Consider the following 19,625-nt stretch of genomic DNA (forward strand, 5'->3'; position numbering starts at 1 on the left):
GAAAGTTGGGACGGTATGGAAAATGCAAATAAAAGAAAGCAGTGATTTCTAACATTACTCTGACTTGTATTTCACTACAGATAAAATGAATGCAAGATATTTAATACTTTGTTGGTCAACTTTTCCAACATTTCATTTCATACGTTTCAGACCTGCAACACATTCCAAAAAAGGTTGGGATGAGGGCAATTTTGGGCTAATAATGAGGTACAACAATTAAATAACGATGTGATTTGAAACAGGTGACGTCTACAGGTGACTTTAATCATGATTTGATTTAAAAAAAAAAAAAGTCTCCAGGAAAGGCCAAGTCTTTGAGGAGCAAAGATGGGCTGAGGATCTCCAGTTTGTCAACAAATGAGTGAGAAAATTATCAAAATGTGTATCAAAATGAATTTTAGTGCGTAAAGGGCAAGGGCTCAAGCCTAATCTGAACACCCGTGATCTCCAATCCCTCAGATGGCACTGCATCAAGAACTGTCATTCATAGAACTACATGGGCTCAGGATTACTTTGGCAAACCTTTATAAACCTACAATACGGAGTTACAGCAACAAACACCAGTTAAAACTTTACTGTGCAAAAAGGAAGCCTTATGTTAACTGTATCCAGAAGCACCGTTGACTTCTCTGGGCTCGGAGGTGATATCTGAGCTCCGTATCAATGCACTGCCGAAGCGCGCAGAAGGTGTTAGTATGCCTGTCATTATAGTGCGGACTTTCCATAACATAGAAAATCGCCACGTTTCAATTTGTGTAACTGAACTTTTTTCATGTCACTGGTCATATAAACCTATGTAAACAGGAAAAACGCGGAAGAGTTGGTTCGCATCTAACTACAGCCCCAAAAAATACCATTGGCCATACTGAGCCTAGCTACATTGCTAACAGGAGTGACAGTGCGTCTGACTGACTGGGAGGTCGTGCAAAGCTCGGACAGGTACGGAGCAGCTCGTCTCAATTCAGATATGAAATTGAAGTTATGGAATTCATTATGGAAGTACAGTGGACTGTTCCTTTAAGACCTTTTTCCCCTAAGAATGAGACAAAATAACACCTGAAACACTTCATCATTTGGTGTCTTCAGTCCCTAAATATCTTTTAAGTGCTGAGAAAGAATGGAGACATTATAAAGTGATAAATGCTTTAGCGTACCAACTTTTATTTTTAAAAGGTGTTGCAAAAATGAAAATGTGTGTTAAGTGAAAAAAAAAAGAAATACGCACACACACTTCATGAAATAAATAATATGCCATTATATTGTTTTGAGTGCAATACAGGTCAAAGGTTATTTACAAATCATTGTTTTCAGTTTTAATTTCAATTTTACCATACTGTCAACATTTTATGATTTGGGGTTTTAATATTCATTCAATTTACCATCACATCAAAGAATTTAAAACTTAAAATTTTACAATTAACATTTAAACTGATATTGTTAGTTCCTTGACGTGACCAATTCACATTACAACAGCCTTGTTAGTGGAGTTACCCCTTAATCACCATTGCTCCCAGGTTGGCTCTGACCTGGAGTGGTAACACCTGCCTGGGTTCCAGCTATGGGTTACATAATACATCACCAGTAAGATGCTGGCAGCAGGGCGCTTTTCAGTGCAATGTAGCAGATGAAGCCAACAGGGTCAATGGCACACCACCAGATGGCATGCAGAAGAGCCACTCAAATGGCCAATGGATGGCATCACTCAGCAAGTCAGTTGTTACTGTGGGGCAACTTCCATACCAGTCAGGTCTGTGGCACTTTTGGGCACCACTTGGCATCAGGTCTGGAGGTCCAGAGAGACAACACAGTGGGGGCACAAAATCATCTGTCTTACCTTACTGTGCAAGGCACTTTATAAGGAGAGGAGAATAGTACACAAGAGCTCATGAGGCCAGGCATTCCATGGCAGCTCGGCCGGGCCATTCGTGCCACCACTGCAGATGGCTCTGGTGCAGGCCTCACGGCCTATCTGCGTATCCTAATGAAGCAGTCATCATCGCTAGCAATGGACAGCTGATGACAACAATGGCCTTGTTAGTGTTAGTTGTGTGTGTCTGTAATGCTCTAGTACAAGTAAATGTCTGTCAACAAAATAAGCACTGGTTTTACACAAACATGGTTAATCTTCTGTGTGAATGCGCTGGTGTGTTTTGAGATTCCCAATCTTATGAAAACTCTTCCCACACTGTGAGCAGTGATATGGCTTCACCCCTGTGTGTATGAGCTTGTGTACTTGGAGATTACTCTGATGAGTAAAGCTCCTTGTACACTGTGGGCACTGATAAGGCTTCTCTCCTGTATGAATGCGTTGGTGTCCTTTAAGAGCACCCTCTCGACTAAAACTCTTCCCACATTGTGGGCAGTGATACGGTTTCTCTCCTGTGTGAACGCGCTGGTGGCGTTGAAGATGACTCCCTTGACGAAAACTCTTTCTGCACTGTGAGCAGTGATACGGTTTCTCTCCGGTGTGAATGCGCTGGTGTTCTTGAAGAGTACTCTCTCGACTAAAGCTCTTCCCACACTGTGAGCAGTAATACGGCTTCTCTCTTGTGTGAACGCGCTGGTGGCGTTGGAGATGAGTCCCTTGACGAAAACTCTTTCTGCACTCTGAGCAGTGATACGGTTTCTCTCCGGTGTGAATACGCTGGTGGCGTCGGAGGGTAGTGTATTCAGAAAAATTCTTCCCACACTGTGAGCAGTGATATGGCTTCTCGCCTGTGTGAATGCGCTGGTGTGCTTGAAGATGATTCGCTCGATTAAAACTCTTCCCACACTGTGAACACCGATAGGGCTTCTCTCCTGTGTGAATGCGCTGGTGTTCTCTGAGATGACTTAAATGAGGAAAACTCTTTTCACAGTCTGAGCACTGGTGAATTTCCTTCTGCATACGTCTGCGAAACTTAAGGTGAAGAGTGCTATCAGATACATGCCGACTATCAGGGCTCCTTGTGGCCATTGGATTCTCTGCACATTTAATCTCTGTGGATTCCTGTGTTCGCTCATATTTGCGATACTGGCATCTCCTAATACGTCTGCGTACATAAATTTGAGATTTATCACAGAGTGGATGCAAGGAGCAAGAGATGACTTGCAAAAGAATGCTGTTCATTTCTGAAAGAAAGTAAAAAAAAAAGTTACATTGTATATACATGAAATGCAACAACATTATCAAATAATGTTTGGAATAATATGAATACTAATCAAGACACAGAGGAAGAGAAGAAGAAACAAGAACAAAAGAGCTTGATGACCAGAAGTGGTAAAAACTGTAATCCATACTCCCTGGGAATCTGAACACAGACTGAAACCTTGCATTAAAGACAGACAATGTTGTGTGGCGCAACCAATAACGCAAATACCCTTCGCCAAGAAAACATGTCTTCTAAGCAGGAAGTGTGCTAAAATTAATCCTTACCTGTCACTTTGACAGAGAAAGTTGTAAAAATGTTATCATTGTAAACTTTTAGCTGTCAGTGTTCATGGGAGATTCTGCGCAAGGCAAAGAGAGTTGTCCAACTTCATGCTGCCCACAGAGTTGATAGAGCTGACTGTAACCACATGACTCGCGCAGACCAACAGCTGGAGAATTCTAAAAACCTGCAGGAAATTCATAGCAAGAACTTTAAGTCCAGATAGACCAATCTCAACACCAACTGGTTGATGGGTTCTGATGTTGCACTGGGGGGAGTGGGGGTAAATCTCTCTGGTACCACACCACCCTGCAGCCTGTAAGAGCACCACTTCAAATTGGACTTATTCAGTTTGGAATGTCCTGCATCACCAGTTACTCCATGGCTCTTTTCATTGAGATCAGGACACATTTGAGTCTGTGGTGTTTAGGGTCCAGTTGTAGGTTGATAGCCAACTTCTGGAATGCCCACAGTAGTAGCAAGACAAAGGAATTGTTGATGCATGCAGTCATTAGCCTTAGCATCAGATTTACTCAGAATTACCTCCGGAGCAGTCACAGAATAACACCTTTTAATCAACTGGCAACACTCAAAGGAGAGCATGTGCAAGTTAAGGTCACATTAACTTTCCTATACTTTCCCCTTATTAAAGACTGTGCTGAATGAGGCGGGGCATCCAAATAGGATAAACTGTTGGTTCTAATATTTGAACCATGGGAATGAATTTCCCTGCTTCTCATTATAAATAGCTCCTGCCAGCATAGTTCTCGGGATCATCAAGACACACAAGGCCCTCCACCACAACAAAGTGATGGTCCACAGAGGGCAAATGGCTTGTCTCACATGCTACAAATTCCAGCTGAGTCATCCCAAATGTACCTTTTAACCATGTGTACATATCATGGCCCCCTTCATATGTGAAGGGTCCACCTGCTGAGCATTTATGCCTGACACACCTCCAAAGGTGCTATTGTGCCAGCTGGAGGGTCATCAGCCAGGGGCTGCCCTTTACTGATGTTTCACAACTTTAATCCTGGAATATCTCAAGGTGATGGAGCAGTGTGGTGGGGACATCTCCCTACTGCCCCCTGATCCTTGCTTTCCCCACATTACAGAAAAGAAAGAAAGCACAACTTTATTCATCACACACTTGCGAAATTTCCTCTCTGCATTTAACCCATCTGAAGCAGTGAATACACACATGCACACAGACATGAGCGCGCACACATACCCAGAGCAGTGGGCAGCCATGCTAACAGTGCCCGGGGAGCAGTTGGGAGTTCGGTGCCTCGCTCAAGGGCACCTCATTAATACATGCTCTATTTAGAGAGATGCTCTTATTTAGAGCAACATACAACATACTCAGAGCAGCCTGGGGACCTTGAAGGTTAGGGGCTTTGCTCAAGGGCACTTCAGTCATTCCTGCTGGTTCAGGCAATCAAACCAGGCCAAATTACACCAAGTTGCACCAGTTCTGTCTGGAGGAATAGGCCAATTTTCCAGCAACTTACTGCAAGAGTTTGTGGGAGGCTACCCAAAATGTTTGACCCAAGTTTAAAAATTTAAAGGCAATGCTACCAAATACTATTACACACTAGCGTATGCAAACTTCTGACCCACTGGGAATGTAATGAAAGAAATAAAAGCTGAAATATACAATTCTCTCTACTATTATTCTGACATTTCACATTCTTAAAATAAAGTAGTGATCCTAACTGACCTAAGAGAGAATGTTTTCTAGAATTAAATGTCAGGAATTGTGAAAAACTGAGTTTAAATAATTTTGGCTAAGTTGTATGTAAACTTCTAATTTCAACTGTACATCTTAGGATGTGCTAGGACACATCAGGGTATTTCCAGAGTGCTGCACACAACCAGGAAACTCTGGGACACCTGTCTGACAACTGCTGATGACAGTCTTTTGCCAAGAGACAGATGCTCCTGTGCTTTGCCACCACCGTGAAAAATATCTTCCCATCCACATTTAGCACAGCAATGCCTCTGTATTGGCTGATGTGGGAGTCTTTCTTCTTCAGGATGAAAGTAGTGCCTGCTCTGCTCCACACTGATGGGATGGATTGGGATTTCTGGGCATTGCCCATCAGCTTCGACAATAGTTTCAGGTGCTTAGGGCAGTTCTCGTATATCCTATAGGGCAGGGGTCTTCAATCCTATCCGCAAAGGGCCGGTGTAGCTGCAGGCTTTCATTACAGCCAAATTGGAGGCTCATTTGATTGTTGACTGGAGACGAGGGTGAAATGATTAAACAAGTGAAATCAGGTGTAGCTCCTGCTTGGTTGGAATGAAAGCCTGCAGCCACACTGGCCCTTTGTGGATAGGATTGAAGACCCCTGCTATAGGGTATGCTGTTTGGTCCAGGTGCTGATGCAGCTCTTGCTTGCTTTACCACCTGTTTGGCCATTTGGGTGGAGTGGTGTCAAGCTGTGAGGAGGGCTTGTGTGGGTGAAGTACATGCCCTGGAGATCCAAGGGTGCTCTGCTTTTGGCTACCACTGAGCTGGTCTTTGATGCATTTCTCCAGCCCCTGCTCAGTTGTCTGCAGTGTCCCAGTATTCTCCTCCAGCAGGCCTCGGGTGTACTCAAAACAGTCCCAGAATAAGCTAACCCTTGCTTTCTCCCTGCAGCTTCTGCAATTCCTGATCCTTTCAGCCCACCTCAGTTGTGCAAGTCTTATTTTGATCCAGTTCCACAAGTTCCTCAAGCCCTCCTTTTCTTTGTCTTTGGCTCTCCTTCATGATTTTTGCAAGAGGTGTCAGTGCTTTACCAGCTGGAGGATTTCCTTCTCCTGTCTCCCACTCTGCTTGGGAATGATCCACCTCCGAGGCATCTCTCCAAATCTCTCTTTGCCTTTCTCATAGATGATGTGAAATATCTTCAGTTTAGAGGTTATGCTGTCTCTTAGAATGATCTGTATGGTGTTGTACAGTGGTGCTTGAAAGTCTGTGAACCTTTTAGAATTTTCTATATTTCTGCACAAATGGGACCCAAAACAACATTAGATTTTCACACAAGTCCTAAAAGTAGATAAAGAAAACCCAGTTAAACAAATGAGACAAAAATATTATACTTGCTCATTTATTTATTGAGGAAAATTATCCAATATTACACATCTGTGAGTGGCAAAAGTATGTGAACTTTTGCTTTCAGTATCTGGTGTGACCCCCTTGTGCAGCAATAACTGCAACTAAACGTTTCCAGTAACTGTTGATCAGTCCTGCACACCGGCTTGGAGGAATTTTAGCCCGTTCCTCCGTACAGAACAGCTTCAACTCTGGGATGTTGGTGGGTTTCCTTACATGAACTGCTCGCTTCAGGTCCTTCCACAACATTTCCATTGGATTAAGGTCAGGACTTTGACTTGGCCATTCCAAAACATTCACTTTATTCTTCTTTAACCATTCTTTGGTAGAACGACTTGTGTGCTTAGGGTCGTTGTCTTGCTGCATGACCCACCTTCTCTTGAGATTCAGTTCATGGACAGATGTCCTGACATTTTCCTTTAGAATTCGCTGGTATAATTCAGAATTCATTGTTCCATCAATGATGGCAAGCCGTCCTGGCCCAGATGCAGCAAAACAGGCCCAAACCATGATACTACCACCACCATGTTTCACAGATGGGATAAGGTTCTTATGCTGGAATGCAATGTTTTCCTTTCTCCAAACATAACGCTTCTCATTTAAACCAAAAAGTTCTATTTTGGTCTCATCTGTGCTCAAAACATTTTTCCAGTAGCCTTCTGGCTTGTCCACGTGATCTTTAGCAAACTGCAGATGAGCAGCAATGTTCTTTTTGGAGAGCAGTGGCTTTCTCCTTGTAACCCTGCCATGCACACCATTGTTGTTCAGTGTTCTTCTGATGGTGGACTCATGAACATTAGCATTATCCAATGTGAGAGAGGCCTTCAGTTGCTTAGAAGTTACCCTGGGGTCCTTTGTGACCTCACCGACTATTACACGCCTTGCTCTTGGAGTGATCTTTGTTGGTCGACCACTCCTGGGGAGGGTAACAATGGTCTTGAATTTCGGCTTGGCTTCTCTGATGCTCCTCTTGCAGGTTCCCTGTTTGGTGCCTCATTGTGATGCTCATGCTGCAGACTGTGCTGCTGTTGTTGCAAATCCTGCTGGGAAGACAGTTCTTGCTCTCTCACACCAGCTGCAATGGTGGGATCAGTAGCACAGTCCTACTCAACCTGGCTATGATTTGTCCTTGTCTAACCTGCTGCTGCGCAGCTTACATATGGTTGCTAATCCCACACTTTTGCCTTCCCCTGGTGGGTTCACAGGCCCAAGTAGGCCTCACTTTGGACCACCCACAGCTGGATTCTCTCTGGATCCTCTGATCATTTGTAATTGCCATATCAGTCATTACCTTTTTATCCACCCCGATTGGTCAATTTTCCATCCCACCTCTTGGTGGACTTCAGAGCTGTTTTCTTCTTGTTCTTATTGTCGTTAATTTATGGTGTCCTTGCCTCTCCACCCCTGGTGCAGCCTTTCCTGCTGCCAGCCAATCTTCCCTGGCAACCCTGCAGTCTTTCCTGGATGCCAACTGCTCTGTTCACAGTAGACACTGACAAGCCATTTTAGAGAATTGGACTGGCCAGCATGAGAGAACCGTTTAGGTTTAGTCCTAGTGGACTAAACAACATGATATCTCAAAAGTACATCTGTGTACAATCTCCCTGCACATGTGAGGAGGGTATTTGTGTGACGGGGGGGCGGACCCTTATGGTGACAAACAGTGACCAGACATTATATGTTTTAAGTCTCCAAATCCCTTCCAAGACCAAATAAAACATCTAATATAACTATGTTTAGTTATACCATCATCAGCTGAACACTACTTCTTAATGAGGCAGTCAAACATACTGTCAAAATCTTTAGCATGCTCCTCTTCAGACCACACCAAGAGCTCCTGTCCTGGTTTAATGTTTTGACAGCAGCGATATAGAATTCTCCCTTGATACTGGAATGCCACAAGATTTTGCTCTTCATTATTACGAGCGCAATTCACATACCTGAGAGAAGGAGGGAGAAAGAAAAGGAACTGCAAAATCAATAACATCTTAATAAATAAATTAGATAAAAACTACCAACGCTAAAAATCTAAACAAATACACAATAATCAGAAGATTTTAGCTTGTGCTCCTCACCTCATCCAGTTAGCATGTGTCTCTTTCTTGGCATCTATGTATTCCTCACTTTGATTATATTTGTATATCTGGGGGAAAATACTAGCATAAATGATTCAATTCTATTCCATTTGTATTGTGCTTTTAAAAATAGACTGTTTCAGAAATTCAAATGTAGATTTAGATCCCTAATTATCAAGCCAGAGAAATGAGTGGTAAGGAAAACCCCCTGAAGAACACTTAAGAGAAACCAGACTTAAAAGAGAACACATCCTATTCTGAGACCCTGGAGAGTAGGATTATAAATTACAATACACAGCTGTAGGAGAGTAATGTTACGTATAAGAACATTATGAGTAAAAGTGCTTGGATGAGCACAGAAAAAAATACATTAATTAAAAAAAACAAAAACAAAAAAAAGCCCCACACACTTCATGATTGCAGCAAGACTTCTAAAGTATACAGTACAGGTGTACACACACTCGGCAATCTATACTTCACCTGAGCATGTTTGACCTCCAAAGTCCAGTTCATTTGACTAATGTGATCACTGTCTACTGAGCCTGGATGCAGTATCCAGGTAAGAAGGATGAAAGGCTATTCCATAGCTGGCTGGCTTTGTGGGAAAACATTCAGCCCTAAGCACTATTCTAGGCAGGTCATAATAGACCAACAGTTCACTCAGGTACCATTAAGCAGGAGTCTGCATCTGAGTTGACTGAAATATACAGCTGTGTGTCATAAGCACAGCAGTCAGTGAAGCTTATACAATGTTTACAAATACTTCTACCCAGAGGTAGCACATACAGGGATGTAACTGTAAAAGTATTAGCCCTAGAACAACACCTTGTGGAACTTTACTTGTGTGTGGAAAGTGATGGTCAGGAAGATTAAACCTGTGCCATTCCCTGAACTCCCAAGAAAGATATAGTCCAGAAGAATGCTATAAGAGTAATGCAATATAAGCAGCACTGAGATCAAGTCATACAAACAAGAAGACACAACCCTAATCACAGGCCATTATTAGGTCATTTACTACTTTAACCAATGCTGTTTCAGTACTGTGATGTTATGGGGGAAATGTTGATGGTTTCCCCCACAGTTCAAAGACATGCGGTTAGATTAATATGGGACGGCCTTGGGCTGAGGTGCCCTTGAGCGAGGTACCTAACTCCCAACTGCTCCCCGGCCGCTGTTAGCATGGCTGGCCGCTGTTAGCATGGCTGGCCGCTGTTAGCATGGCTGCCCACTGCGTGAGAGCATGTGTGTGTGTTCACTGCTTCAGATGGGTTAAATGCAGAGAGGAATTTCACAAGTGTGTGATGAATAAAGTTGTGCTTTCTTTCTTTCAACACATTTTGTACAGTCTGCTTTTTCTTTATATGGTTGTATACTGTAACTCTCAAAACTCCACTATCCAGGTGTCATTCAGTTTTTCTCCAGATTTATTCCTCATGTCAGGGATTTTTTTTTTTTTAATTTGCCACTTTTGCCTCTTGGTTGCTTATAAGAGATTTGAATCTAAATCAAATAGAACTTAATGGGTCATATGAATTAAATATTTTTTAAGATCCAAACTCACCACCCAAGAGTAGTTACTGTTCATAGCTTCCTCTTTGTCTACCAGATCTCCCTCATAGGGTCCAAAGTGCACACCAACTGGAATAATCTCGCCTTTATTGAAGACACCCAGGCCTGCCTCAGGAATACTAGACTCTCGAACTTCTAGACCTTGTGGAAGGGTTTGTATGGCTCGGTCAGCGACTCCCATAGGAACAGGAGTGTCAGGGACAAAGACAGCTGGACCATGAACATTACACTCATTGGTAAAGAAGGACCTGCAGTGCTCACAGTCTGGAAAGAGAAGATGCAAGAAAAGCAAGAAATGAAAAAATAGGCTTTCTTCGTAAAGTTTCTTCTGCATGTACAGTTTACATACAGTGGAATGTCATCTTGGATATGAATGTCACGGCAATATTTGGGCCTTCAATAATTTCTTTGAACTGTTCTTTTTCTGTGGCAGAATGTACAACATACATCTTTAATTAAAAAAAACCTAGAATTTGGTGAAGTTTTAATTTTCTTTGGGTTTTCTGAAATCAACACAGGGTCAAAATTATACATACAGGGTCAAAAATATACATACCTGTACAGCACACCTAATATTTGGGTAAAATGTCTCTTCACAAGATTCATCTTCATCTCATCATCTCTAGCCGCTTTATCCTGTTCTACAGGGTCGCAGGCAAGCTGGATCCTATCCCAGCTGACTACGGGTGAAAGGCGGGGTACACCCTGGACAAGTCGCCAGGTCATCACAGGGCTGACACATAGACACAGACAACCATTCACACTCACATTCACACCTACGCTCAATTTAGAGTCACCAGTTAACCTAACCTGCATGTCTTTGGACTGTGGGGGGAACCGGAGCACCCGGAGGAAACCCACGCGGACACGGGGAGAACATGCAAACTCTGCACAGAAAGGCCCTCGCCGGCCCCGGGGCTCGAACCCAAGACCTTCTTGCTGTGAGGCGACAGCGCTAACCACTACACCACCGTGCCGCCAAGATTCATCTTGATCAAGCATTTTTGTTTACCATGAACAAGCTTCTGGCAGAATTCTGGTTGGATATTTCACAACTCTTCATGGTAAAATTGGTAGAGTTCAAATTTTTTTTTCTTGGCATGGACTCGACTTATAAGCACGGTCCATACATTTTCAATAGGGTTGAAGTCAGGACTTGTTTTAAGCTTAATGTTAGCCTGCTTTATCCTCCACAACCAGCTCTGATGCGTGTTTGGGTTCATTGTTCTGTTGTAACTCCCAAGTCGTGTTCAAGTTTCTGATGGTTTATGGTGAAGAATTCTGAGGTAGTCCTCCTCCTTCATTATTCCATCCACTTTGTGGAATGAACCAGTTCCACTGGCAGAAAAACTGCCCCAGAGCATGATGATCCTACCACTACCACCAGCTGGTACAGTGTCCCTCTGTACATGGTGGTCATTGTGACCAAACAACTCAATCTTTGTCTCATCTGATCATACAGCTTTCCTCCATAAGGCTTTTTCTTTGTCCGTGTGGTCAGCTTCAAACTTTAGTTAAGCGTGAAGGTGTCAATTTTGGAGCAGGGGGTTATTTCTTGGATAGCAGCCTCTTAGTCCATGGTAAGCTGAACTGCAGGCAGTGATCTATCAGCTTCCAGTTCATGGCAGGGCTGTGCCATGGTGGTTCCCAGGTTGTTCCTGACCATCCAAACCAATTTCCTTTCAGCTGAGGGTGACAGCTTGGGTTTTCTTGATGCAAAGTGACTACACCTTACAGTAACGTGGATACAATTGTTTGAACTGATCTTGGAATTTGCAGTTGTTTAGAAATGGCTCCAAAAGACATTCCAGAGTTGTGTATATCCGTGATCCTCTTTCTCAGATATGCACTGAGCTCCTTGGACTTTCCCATTTTACTATGTGTTGGTCAATCTAATGAGTGCTAACCCTTTTTATGAAGGCACAGAGAAGCTACCAGCTGTAGTCAATCATGATCACTAACAGAAAGTTAAGAGACCTCGGCCTTGGCAAGATAAGAGACATTTTTGGAAGTTTCAGCACCTCTGAATTAATAATCTAAGTGAGTGTATGTAAATTTTTGACCTTGCGTTGATTTCAGGAAACCCAAAGAAAATTAAAACTTGTGCACCAAATTCCAGGTTTTTTTTTTTTTAATTAAAAATGTATGCTGTACAATCATTCTGCCAGAAAAAGAACCGTTCAAAGAAATTACTGAAAGCCCAAATATTGCCCTGACATTCATGACTGTGTGTGTCAAGATGTTTCACTTGCAAATTTACATACATAGCGTGACGAAGTGGAGTTACTGTGATCACTCTGAAGTGTCGTATTCCTGTTATACCACAGCAATTTGTCAACAATAATTATACTCTAACTTTATTTTTAAAAATGACATCATACTTTCTGTCTCAATAACTTGTAACGTTCCTGGTGTTTCCTTTCACTGCTGCTCAACTCCGAACAATCAGAACAGTAAATAGTGAATGAATGAATCAGGGTGTGATTTCAAATGCAGCATATTTTGGGACAGCTGTCTTACAAAGGTAGTCTTCATCTTCAGGCTCCTCCTTTGGGAATTCTCTGTTCTCTTGGTCTGTGGGAATGACGTGTCCCACAACACTTGATAAGCTTCCACTTGACATTGACCCTGTCTTCACATCCTCAGAAAGCTAATGACCAAAGAACAATAATTATTAAAACAGAGAAAGTAAATAAAAATTGTTTTTGAACTTCAAATCTCCTCAATCACTACCACACATTCCTCTCTTCTCCATCAGTACCATCTCTACTTCTACTCCATCAGTACTGCATCTTCCCCTCTCCTTTACCACCAACACTTCTCTCCCTCTTGTCAATCAGTACTACATTACATTGCAGGCATTTAGCAGAAGCTTTTATCCAGTGTGACGTACAACAGGATCCTGAAACAGCAGTGGGCATCCCGGGGAGCAGTTTGGGGTTCGGTGCCTTGCTCAAGGGCACTTCAGCCATTCCTGCTGGTCCAGGGAATCAAACCGGTGTTCTGATAAACTGTCCTACACGCCAATGCATCCTACAAAGCCCCACTGCGCATGCGCAGAGCACAAAACGTCATTTCTTGGCATTTGAACAGATTTTTGTCCTACATCAGCTGTGCTATTAACGGTGCAGATTAACGGCATGCATTCAATCTTTACTACTTAATCTAACATAATGCTGATTTCTAACCATTGTTAATGTAAAGGCATATTCTGATGGTCATTGAGTTGTCAGAAAGTCCTGCATTCATATATTAAAGTAAAAGAATATTCCGACGAGGTCGTTTGAACTGTCAGAACGTCCTACACTCCTATTTTAATGTAGAAGCATATGTCAGAACACCCTACATTCATATATTGTAAAAACATATTCCGATGGTCATTTGAATAGTCAGAACATCTTACTTACTGTAGAAGCATATTCTGACGGGGTCATATGAGTTGTCAGAACGTCCTGTGGCGTCATTTGAATTGTAAGAACGTCCTACACTCATATTTTAATGTAGAAGCATATTCTGAAGGGGTCTTTTGAATTGTCAGAACATCCTACATTCATTTATTAATGTAGAAGCATATTCTGATGGGGTCATATGAGTTGTGAGAACGTCCTGCGGCGTCATTTGAATTGTAATAACGTCCTACACTCATTTTAATAGAGCAAATGGTACTTGTGAATAGTGACCAAAAAAAACCAACAACTATTAATTCTACATATTCTGACGGAGTCGTTTGAATTGTCAGAATGTCCTACATTCATATGAATTCTGACAGGGTTGGTGGATGTTGTATCAGTGTAGAAGCTGTTCTTTGCAGAGGGAAAAACCGCGAACTATGACTAAAAGTTAAAGTTGAATCACACTGTAGGATTTCCTGCAATGTAGGACTGCTCGACAGACATGTCTGACATCCTCTCCTACCGTAGGACGCTTCGCGGATGTAGAACCGTTTATCAGAACAACGGCAACCATTTGGTCTCAAAGCTGCTTCTCTAACCTTTAGGCCATAGCTTCCTCCTTTCTCCTCCATTATGAAGACCTCATTCCCTCTATAGAGATCTTGCAGTCACGTGACCAGAAAGTACACAGCCGCCATCTTGTCGGTAAAAAACACAGCTGAATACTGCTGCACTTGTGTACAGAATGGATCAATTTCAACCGATGGACTACACGGCTCATTTTTCTAATGAACAGATAATTAGATATATGTCTAAAATAAATGATGTACAGATTTTTGACCCTTATGGCTTACCGGACGGAGTTTTCACGACCGTGTCAGTGGATGTTGAACTGCCAGTGGAATACCCAGACGTGTATAATTACCTCATTAACTTTCCCTCGCTGTTCAGTGGTGAAGCACTGCGTGCTTATAAATCTCTGGACAGTTATCTTTACAGAAATTCAGGATTTGTCAGCCGCGGCATCTTGTAAACAAGAAAATAATCCTCATTGGACGGGTAAGTCACTTAAGTATTGAGTATAGCACTGACCAGCCGATTATAGAATAAGGTAATTCCAGCTGTAATTCCAAATCGTCCGTCTCTGGCGTTGGAGAGGTAAAGGCTTAGCAGTGGAGATTTGAGTGGCTGTTTTCTGAGCTTAGTCAACAGGCCGGCTCTGCCTGCAGCCTCGCTTTTGCTTCCGCTCCCGACGCCGCCTCCTTCGCTTTGCTTCCGATAACAATCCACGGAGACCCCGCTGGTCTCGCTATCTCGTCTGGAATGTTGTGCATGCGATGGAAATCGCTACAAACCGTCATTTTCTGCTGGAAACCAATGTCCAGTAAGTCCATACGGTTGTAGTGGATATTGAAGTCCGGTACAGATGAACAACACGCAAAAATACACACAAAAAACATAAAAAACGTGCACAGGTAGGGAGAGCTTGTAGCCGCAGCCGTTGTAGTAGAATTGTATATAACAGGGTTTTCCAGAAGAAAAGGTAGAAGTAGAAGGCGGAAAATGGCGTTTGACCGACAAGATGGCGTCTGTCACAATCTGGATCGGCTGTGACGTCACATGCAAGTGCTCCATTCTAAGGTTAGAAAACACTAAAAATGTTCAGGACAGTGGGAACTCCAGAATCAGGTTGGGGAACCTGTGCTATAGGAAGAAATGTGAAATGATGGGGGTGCCTCTTAAATCCTGAAACTTGCCACAAAAGTGAAGTGTGCAACACTTGTAGCAAGTTCAACAGGTAGTTTATCTTAGGTTTTGTATTTTAAGCATTCACTCTAGTTTGGAATTTGTACATCTGCACACAAGCCCTGTGCACTGTGGGTTATTCTGCTTAACAATTTCTGACAAAGAGTTGTGCTGTAGCACAGCCTGTCCATGCACAAATTAACACCTGCTGTGATTGTATTGGATTTTCTCACCTGAAAATGAGCGTTGTGCTTGTTATTCTATCTGTTCAATACTCAGCTGTACATTCTTAAAGACAGGAATAAACATAAGGCTGCATCAGTAACCTTTACCTGGCACTCAGGAGGTCTAGAACACGTGCTGATTTCTGATGGTTCCATCATAAACAGCCTAATAATAATAATAATCCTGAAAAAAGGTCAAATCACCATAACTGGTTAAGAATTAGCTTTTAAATTAAAGAGATGTGCAAACTGCATGGATGAAGAGCTTTCTTCTTCTTTTGTTTAGTTTAGTGCACGGTTTAGCACACTGCTGCCACCCACTGGTGTAGAGGCTTCATTGCAACCTCTCTCTCTCTCCTCCCAGCAGTGTTCTCATCTCATCTCATCTCATTATCTCTAGCCGCTTTATCCTTTTACAGGGTCGCAGGCAAGCTGGAGCCTATCCCAGCTGACTATGGGCGAAAGGCGGGGTACACCCTGGACAAGTCGCCAGGTCATCACAGGGCTGACACATAGACACAGACAACCATTCACACTCACATTCATACCTACGGTCAATTTAGAGTCACCAGTTAACCTAACCTGCATGTCTTTGGACTGTGGGGGAAACCGGAGCACCCGGAGGAAACCCACGCGGACACGGGGAGAACATGCAAACTCCACACAGAAAGGCCCTCGCCGGCCCTGGGGCTCGAACCCAGGACCTTCTTGCTGTGAGGCGACAGCGCTAACCACTACACCACCGTGCCGCCCCCCCCCCCCCCCCCCCAGCAGTGTTCAGAGGGAATATTTTCAATGTTAATTTGCCTGATTCTAGAAATAAAATCCTCCTTTCCCTAACAGAGCATGCGCAATGCATCAAGATGTTTTACTCTCTCCAGGACTCCACAGTATTCACAACTGCCGTCTCTATGCTTCCCCACTAGCATCAACCCACTAGTTAGCCCACAGTCCCAGTCGTACACCATTTTCAATTTGCGTACTTCTGTTAGCACACTTCCATGTAGTACACTATCTCGACTACTTACTTGTGCTGTGTGTGTTTCGACATGGTCTCAAATCGAACACGTCAAGTTGTGCACTTACTGAAAATAACGATCGCAACATTTGGCCGTAATTGTTGCATAACCTGCCAAAACCTATTGCCTGGCGCTTTTTTCACCTTTAAAAAATGAACTCATTCTTAATTTTTTAGAGTGACACGGGTCGATGTATTAAAAAGATGAATAGTACCCTGTTGAACTAGAATAACCCCGAGGTACTTGAACCATGCGCTGTATTGCCCGCTGCCTCATGCCTGTGAATGAGCTGGAAAAACACCGCGTGCTAATGTTTACACTTGGGTACAGAAACAGCTGAAGTTTATCCTCATTATAATATTATAATGAGCGAGGTCACAACAAACATGACAGAACCAGCGCCCTCCATCAAGAAAGCTGGCCAGTAATATTTCCTCGGCTTGTCTGCCGTGTTTGTTGTTTTTTCTGGCACGTTTTGCCTCTGACAATGTCAGGTACTTTCTTAAAATTGTTGTTTTTTGTCTCAATTTAGGAGTCTTCAGTCTTTAGTTCGATCTGGGTGATCCGCCATGTTTGCTGTGGCTCCGCAGTCACGACCTCTGACCCGCACATGACCTCACGTGACTTTTCTGAATTGGCTGCTGAGCGAGCGGTTTGTAAACAGACTGACATGTGGTTAGGACGCCCCGCGTTAGGAAATAAAATGTATTGAAACAAGATGATCCATACCAGCTATGGGGATGGGTATCGGCTCAAACAATTCAGAAAGGGGAGGGGATTAAATGATTCCTGAACCAGCATATCGGCCTGTGTCATTTGAATTTAAAACACCATCTGTATCAATGACATGCCCTCCTCCATCTGGCTGAAAATAGGTTGCTGGTTCCTCCCCTTCTGCTACATAGGCAAGATGGTGACCACTGAGGGTGAGAAGTGTACATTCTGACTGTTTGAGTGCACCATCGGGTTCTCCTAGTCCTCATAGCATGTGGCCATGATTGTCAGTGTGAACACACTTACCGGTATGCACTCAAAATAGCAAGTGTAAATACAGCAGGACATGAGACACAGGGTTTCTCATCTCATCTCATTATCTCTAGCCGCTTTATCCTGTTCTACAGGGTCGCAGGCAAGCTGGATCCTATCCCAGCTGACTACAGGCGAAAGGCGGGGTACACCCTGGACAAGTCGCCAGGTCATCACAGGGCTGACACATAGACACAGACAACCATTCACACTCACATTCACACCTACGCTCAATTTAGAGTCACCAGTTAACCTAACCTGCATGTCTTTGGACTGTGGGGGAAACCGGAGCACCCGGAGGAAACCCACGCGGACACGGGGAGAACATACAAACTCCACACAGAAAGGCCCTCGCCGGCCCCGGGGCTCGAACCCGGACCTTCTTGCTGTGAGGCGACAGCGCTAACCACTACACCACCGTGCCGCCCACTGATGGTTGTATATTGTAAAAAATGATCGGGTGATCTTATCAGTCTTTTGGTATATCAGTCGAACGCTATGAACAATCATTCCTCATTAACAAAGCACATGTGTGTGAATGGAAATGCTGGAAAATGTGTCCAGAATTGTTGCTGAATTACACAGCGAAGGATTCCAAGCTGAATAAATTACAGTATACAGGTAGTCGTCGACTTACGACCTATGCGACTTACGACCGATCAACTTTACGACTGTCTGGTTATGACTGGCAAGTGTTTCCCAGCTGAGCTAGCTGAGCGTATGACAGTTTCCGCCCCAGCACCCGGCACACGCACAGTCTCTCTCGCGCACTCCGTCATACAGTTTCCGCCCCAGCTCCTGGTTTATGAAACGAGCAAATGCTCCCGCCAGCCCGAGCGCTGCAACAGCTGATGATAACGTAGACGACCCACAGCCAAGCACCAGTGATGCCAGCGGTCACTAAATTTTGTATTTTGCTATGTTTTACATTTGCATTTTGGTATGTTTCAAACTAAAATATTTTCTATTTTTCACACCTGTATTTCGTATTTTTTGTTTTGCACATATTAAACGAATTGTACTGTACGCAGTGTAGTATGCAGTGTTTGACTTAAACCAAATAATGAGCCAAGGTAATGAAATAAGAAAATGTTGATAAAATAAGACTTTAAGATGATTACAATATCATTACACATCCCAATATACTTACGTTCATTTAACATAGGCCGACTTACGACCAGATCGGTTTACAACCGGTCAGTCGTAACCAAACGCAGTCGTAAGTCGACGACAACCTGTATAAACATTTTGTGGAAGAATTCATTCACAGTTTGTAGTTGATGGTGTATGTATTATTTGAAAATTATCAAATTGTGGCTAAGTGACATAGCTTATAAAACTCGGCACTGATGCACCTTTGGCTAAATGTTATGTTATTCAATTTGGCTTTATATCACTGCATTGTTGTTGCTGTAGGGGAAGTCGTGCAAAGATAAGTTCCGGTATCACAAACATGGAAAAGTGAAAGTCCCATTATCAATCCATTCCCCATAGACAGCGATATATACTGTATCTATAGCCAAAAGTATGCAGACAAGTGGAAGTTTGAGAGTGCAGCCCACACCCTCAACTAAATGGCACGACTGATTCTGTAACTGTTAAAAAGATGAAAGAACTCTGAGAACCTGGGCTGGAGGTCTGAGTAGAGTCTGCTTTGCACTAAAGACTCTTCAGTAGGACAGAGGGGGGGTAGAAACTTTTTCACAAATGGAAAGCGAGTGAGTACTGGAGTTACACTTGAGGTGTGAAATTTCTAAACTATCTCCATTAGGGTGCATCAGTTGCCCCCTAAAAATGAAAAGTTCCTCCAATCATGATGCATTTTTGTTTTTATGTTCCTTTTGGTGGGCGGCGCGGTGGTGTAGTGGTTAGCGCTGTCGCCTCACAGCAAGAAGGTCCTGGGTTCGAGCCCTGGGGCCGGCGAGGGCCTTTCTGTGTTTGCATGTTCTCCCCGTGTCCGCGTGGGTTTCCTCCGGGTGCTCCGGTTTCCCCCACAGTCCAAAGACATGCAGGTTAGGTTAACTGGTGACTCTAAATTGAGCGTAGGTGTGAATGTGAGTGTGA

At 43.3% G+C, this 19,625-nt stretch overlaps 1 protein-coding gene across 5 annotated transcripts; it reads right to left on the reverse strand.

The window, feature by feature from the left end:
* Positions 1–1,310: 1,310 nt before the first annotated feature.
* On the reverse strand, positions 1,311–15,778 carry LOC132893449 (zinc finger protein 391-like). Of its 5 annotated transcripts, none has more exons than XM_060932597.1 (6): positions 15,625–15,778; positions 12,675–12,804; positions 10,147–10,418; positions 8,586–8,653; positions 8,302–8,450; positions 1,311–3,111 (listed from the first exon to the last, which is right to left on the reverse strand). In XM_060932597.1, the coding sequence occupies exons 1-6, from the start codon at positions 15,673–15,675 to the stop codon at positions 2,120–2,122; spliced, it is 1,662 nt and encodes a 553-aa protein (XP_060788580.1). In that variant the 5' UTR covers positions 15,676–15,778; the 3' UTR covers positions 1,311–2,119. The 5 variants fall into 5 exon arrangements, with proteins under 5 accessions (XP_060788580.1, XP_060788581.1, XP_060788582.1 ...); XM_060932598.1 differs by lacking the exon at positions 15,625–15,778 and adding an exon at positions 14,639–14,978; XM_060932599.1 differs by lacking the exon at positions 15,625–15,778 and adding an exon at positions 14,401–14,421.
* Between the last annotated feature and the right edge of the window lie 3,847 nt (positions 15,779–19,625).

The sequence above is a fragment of the Neoarius graeffei genome, chromosome 10, assembly GCF_027579695.1.
Source record: "Neoarius graeffei isolate fNeoGra1 chromosome 10, fNeoGra1.pri, whole genome shotgun sequence".
NCBI classification, from domain to species: Eukaryota; Metazoa; Chordata; class Actinopteri; order Siluriformes; family Ariidae; genus Neoarius; species Neoarius graeffei.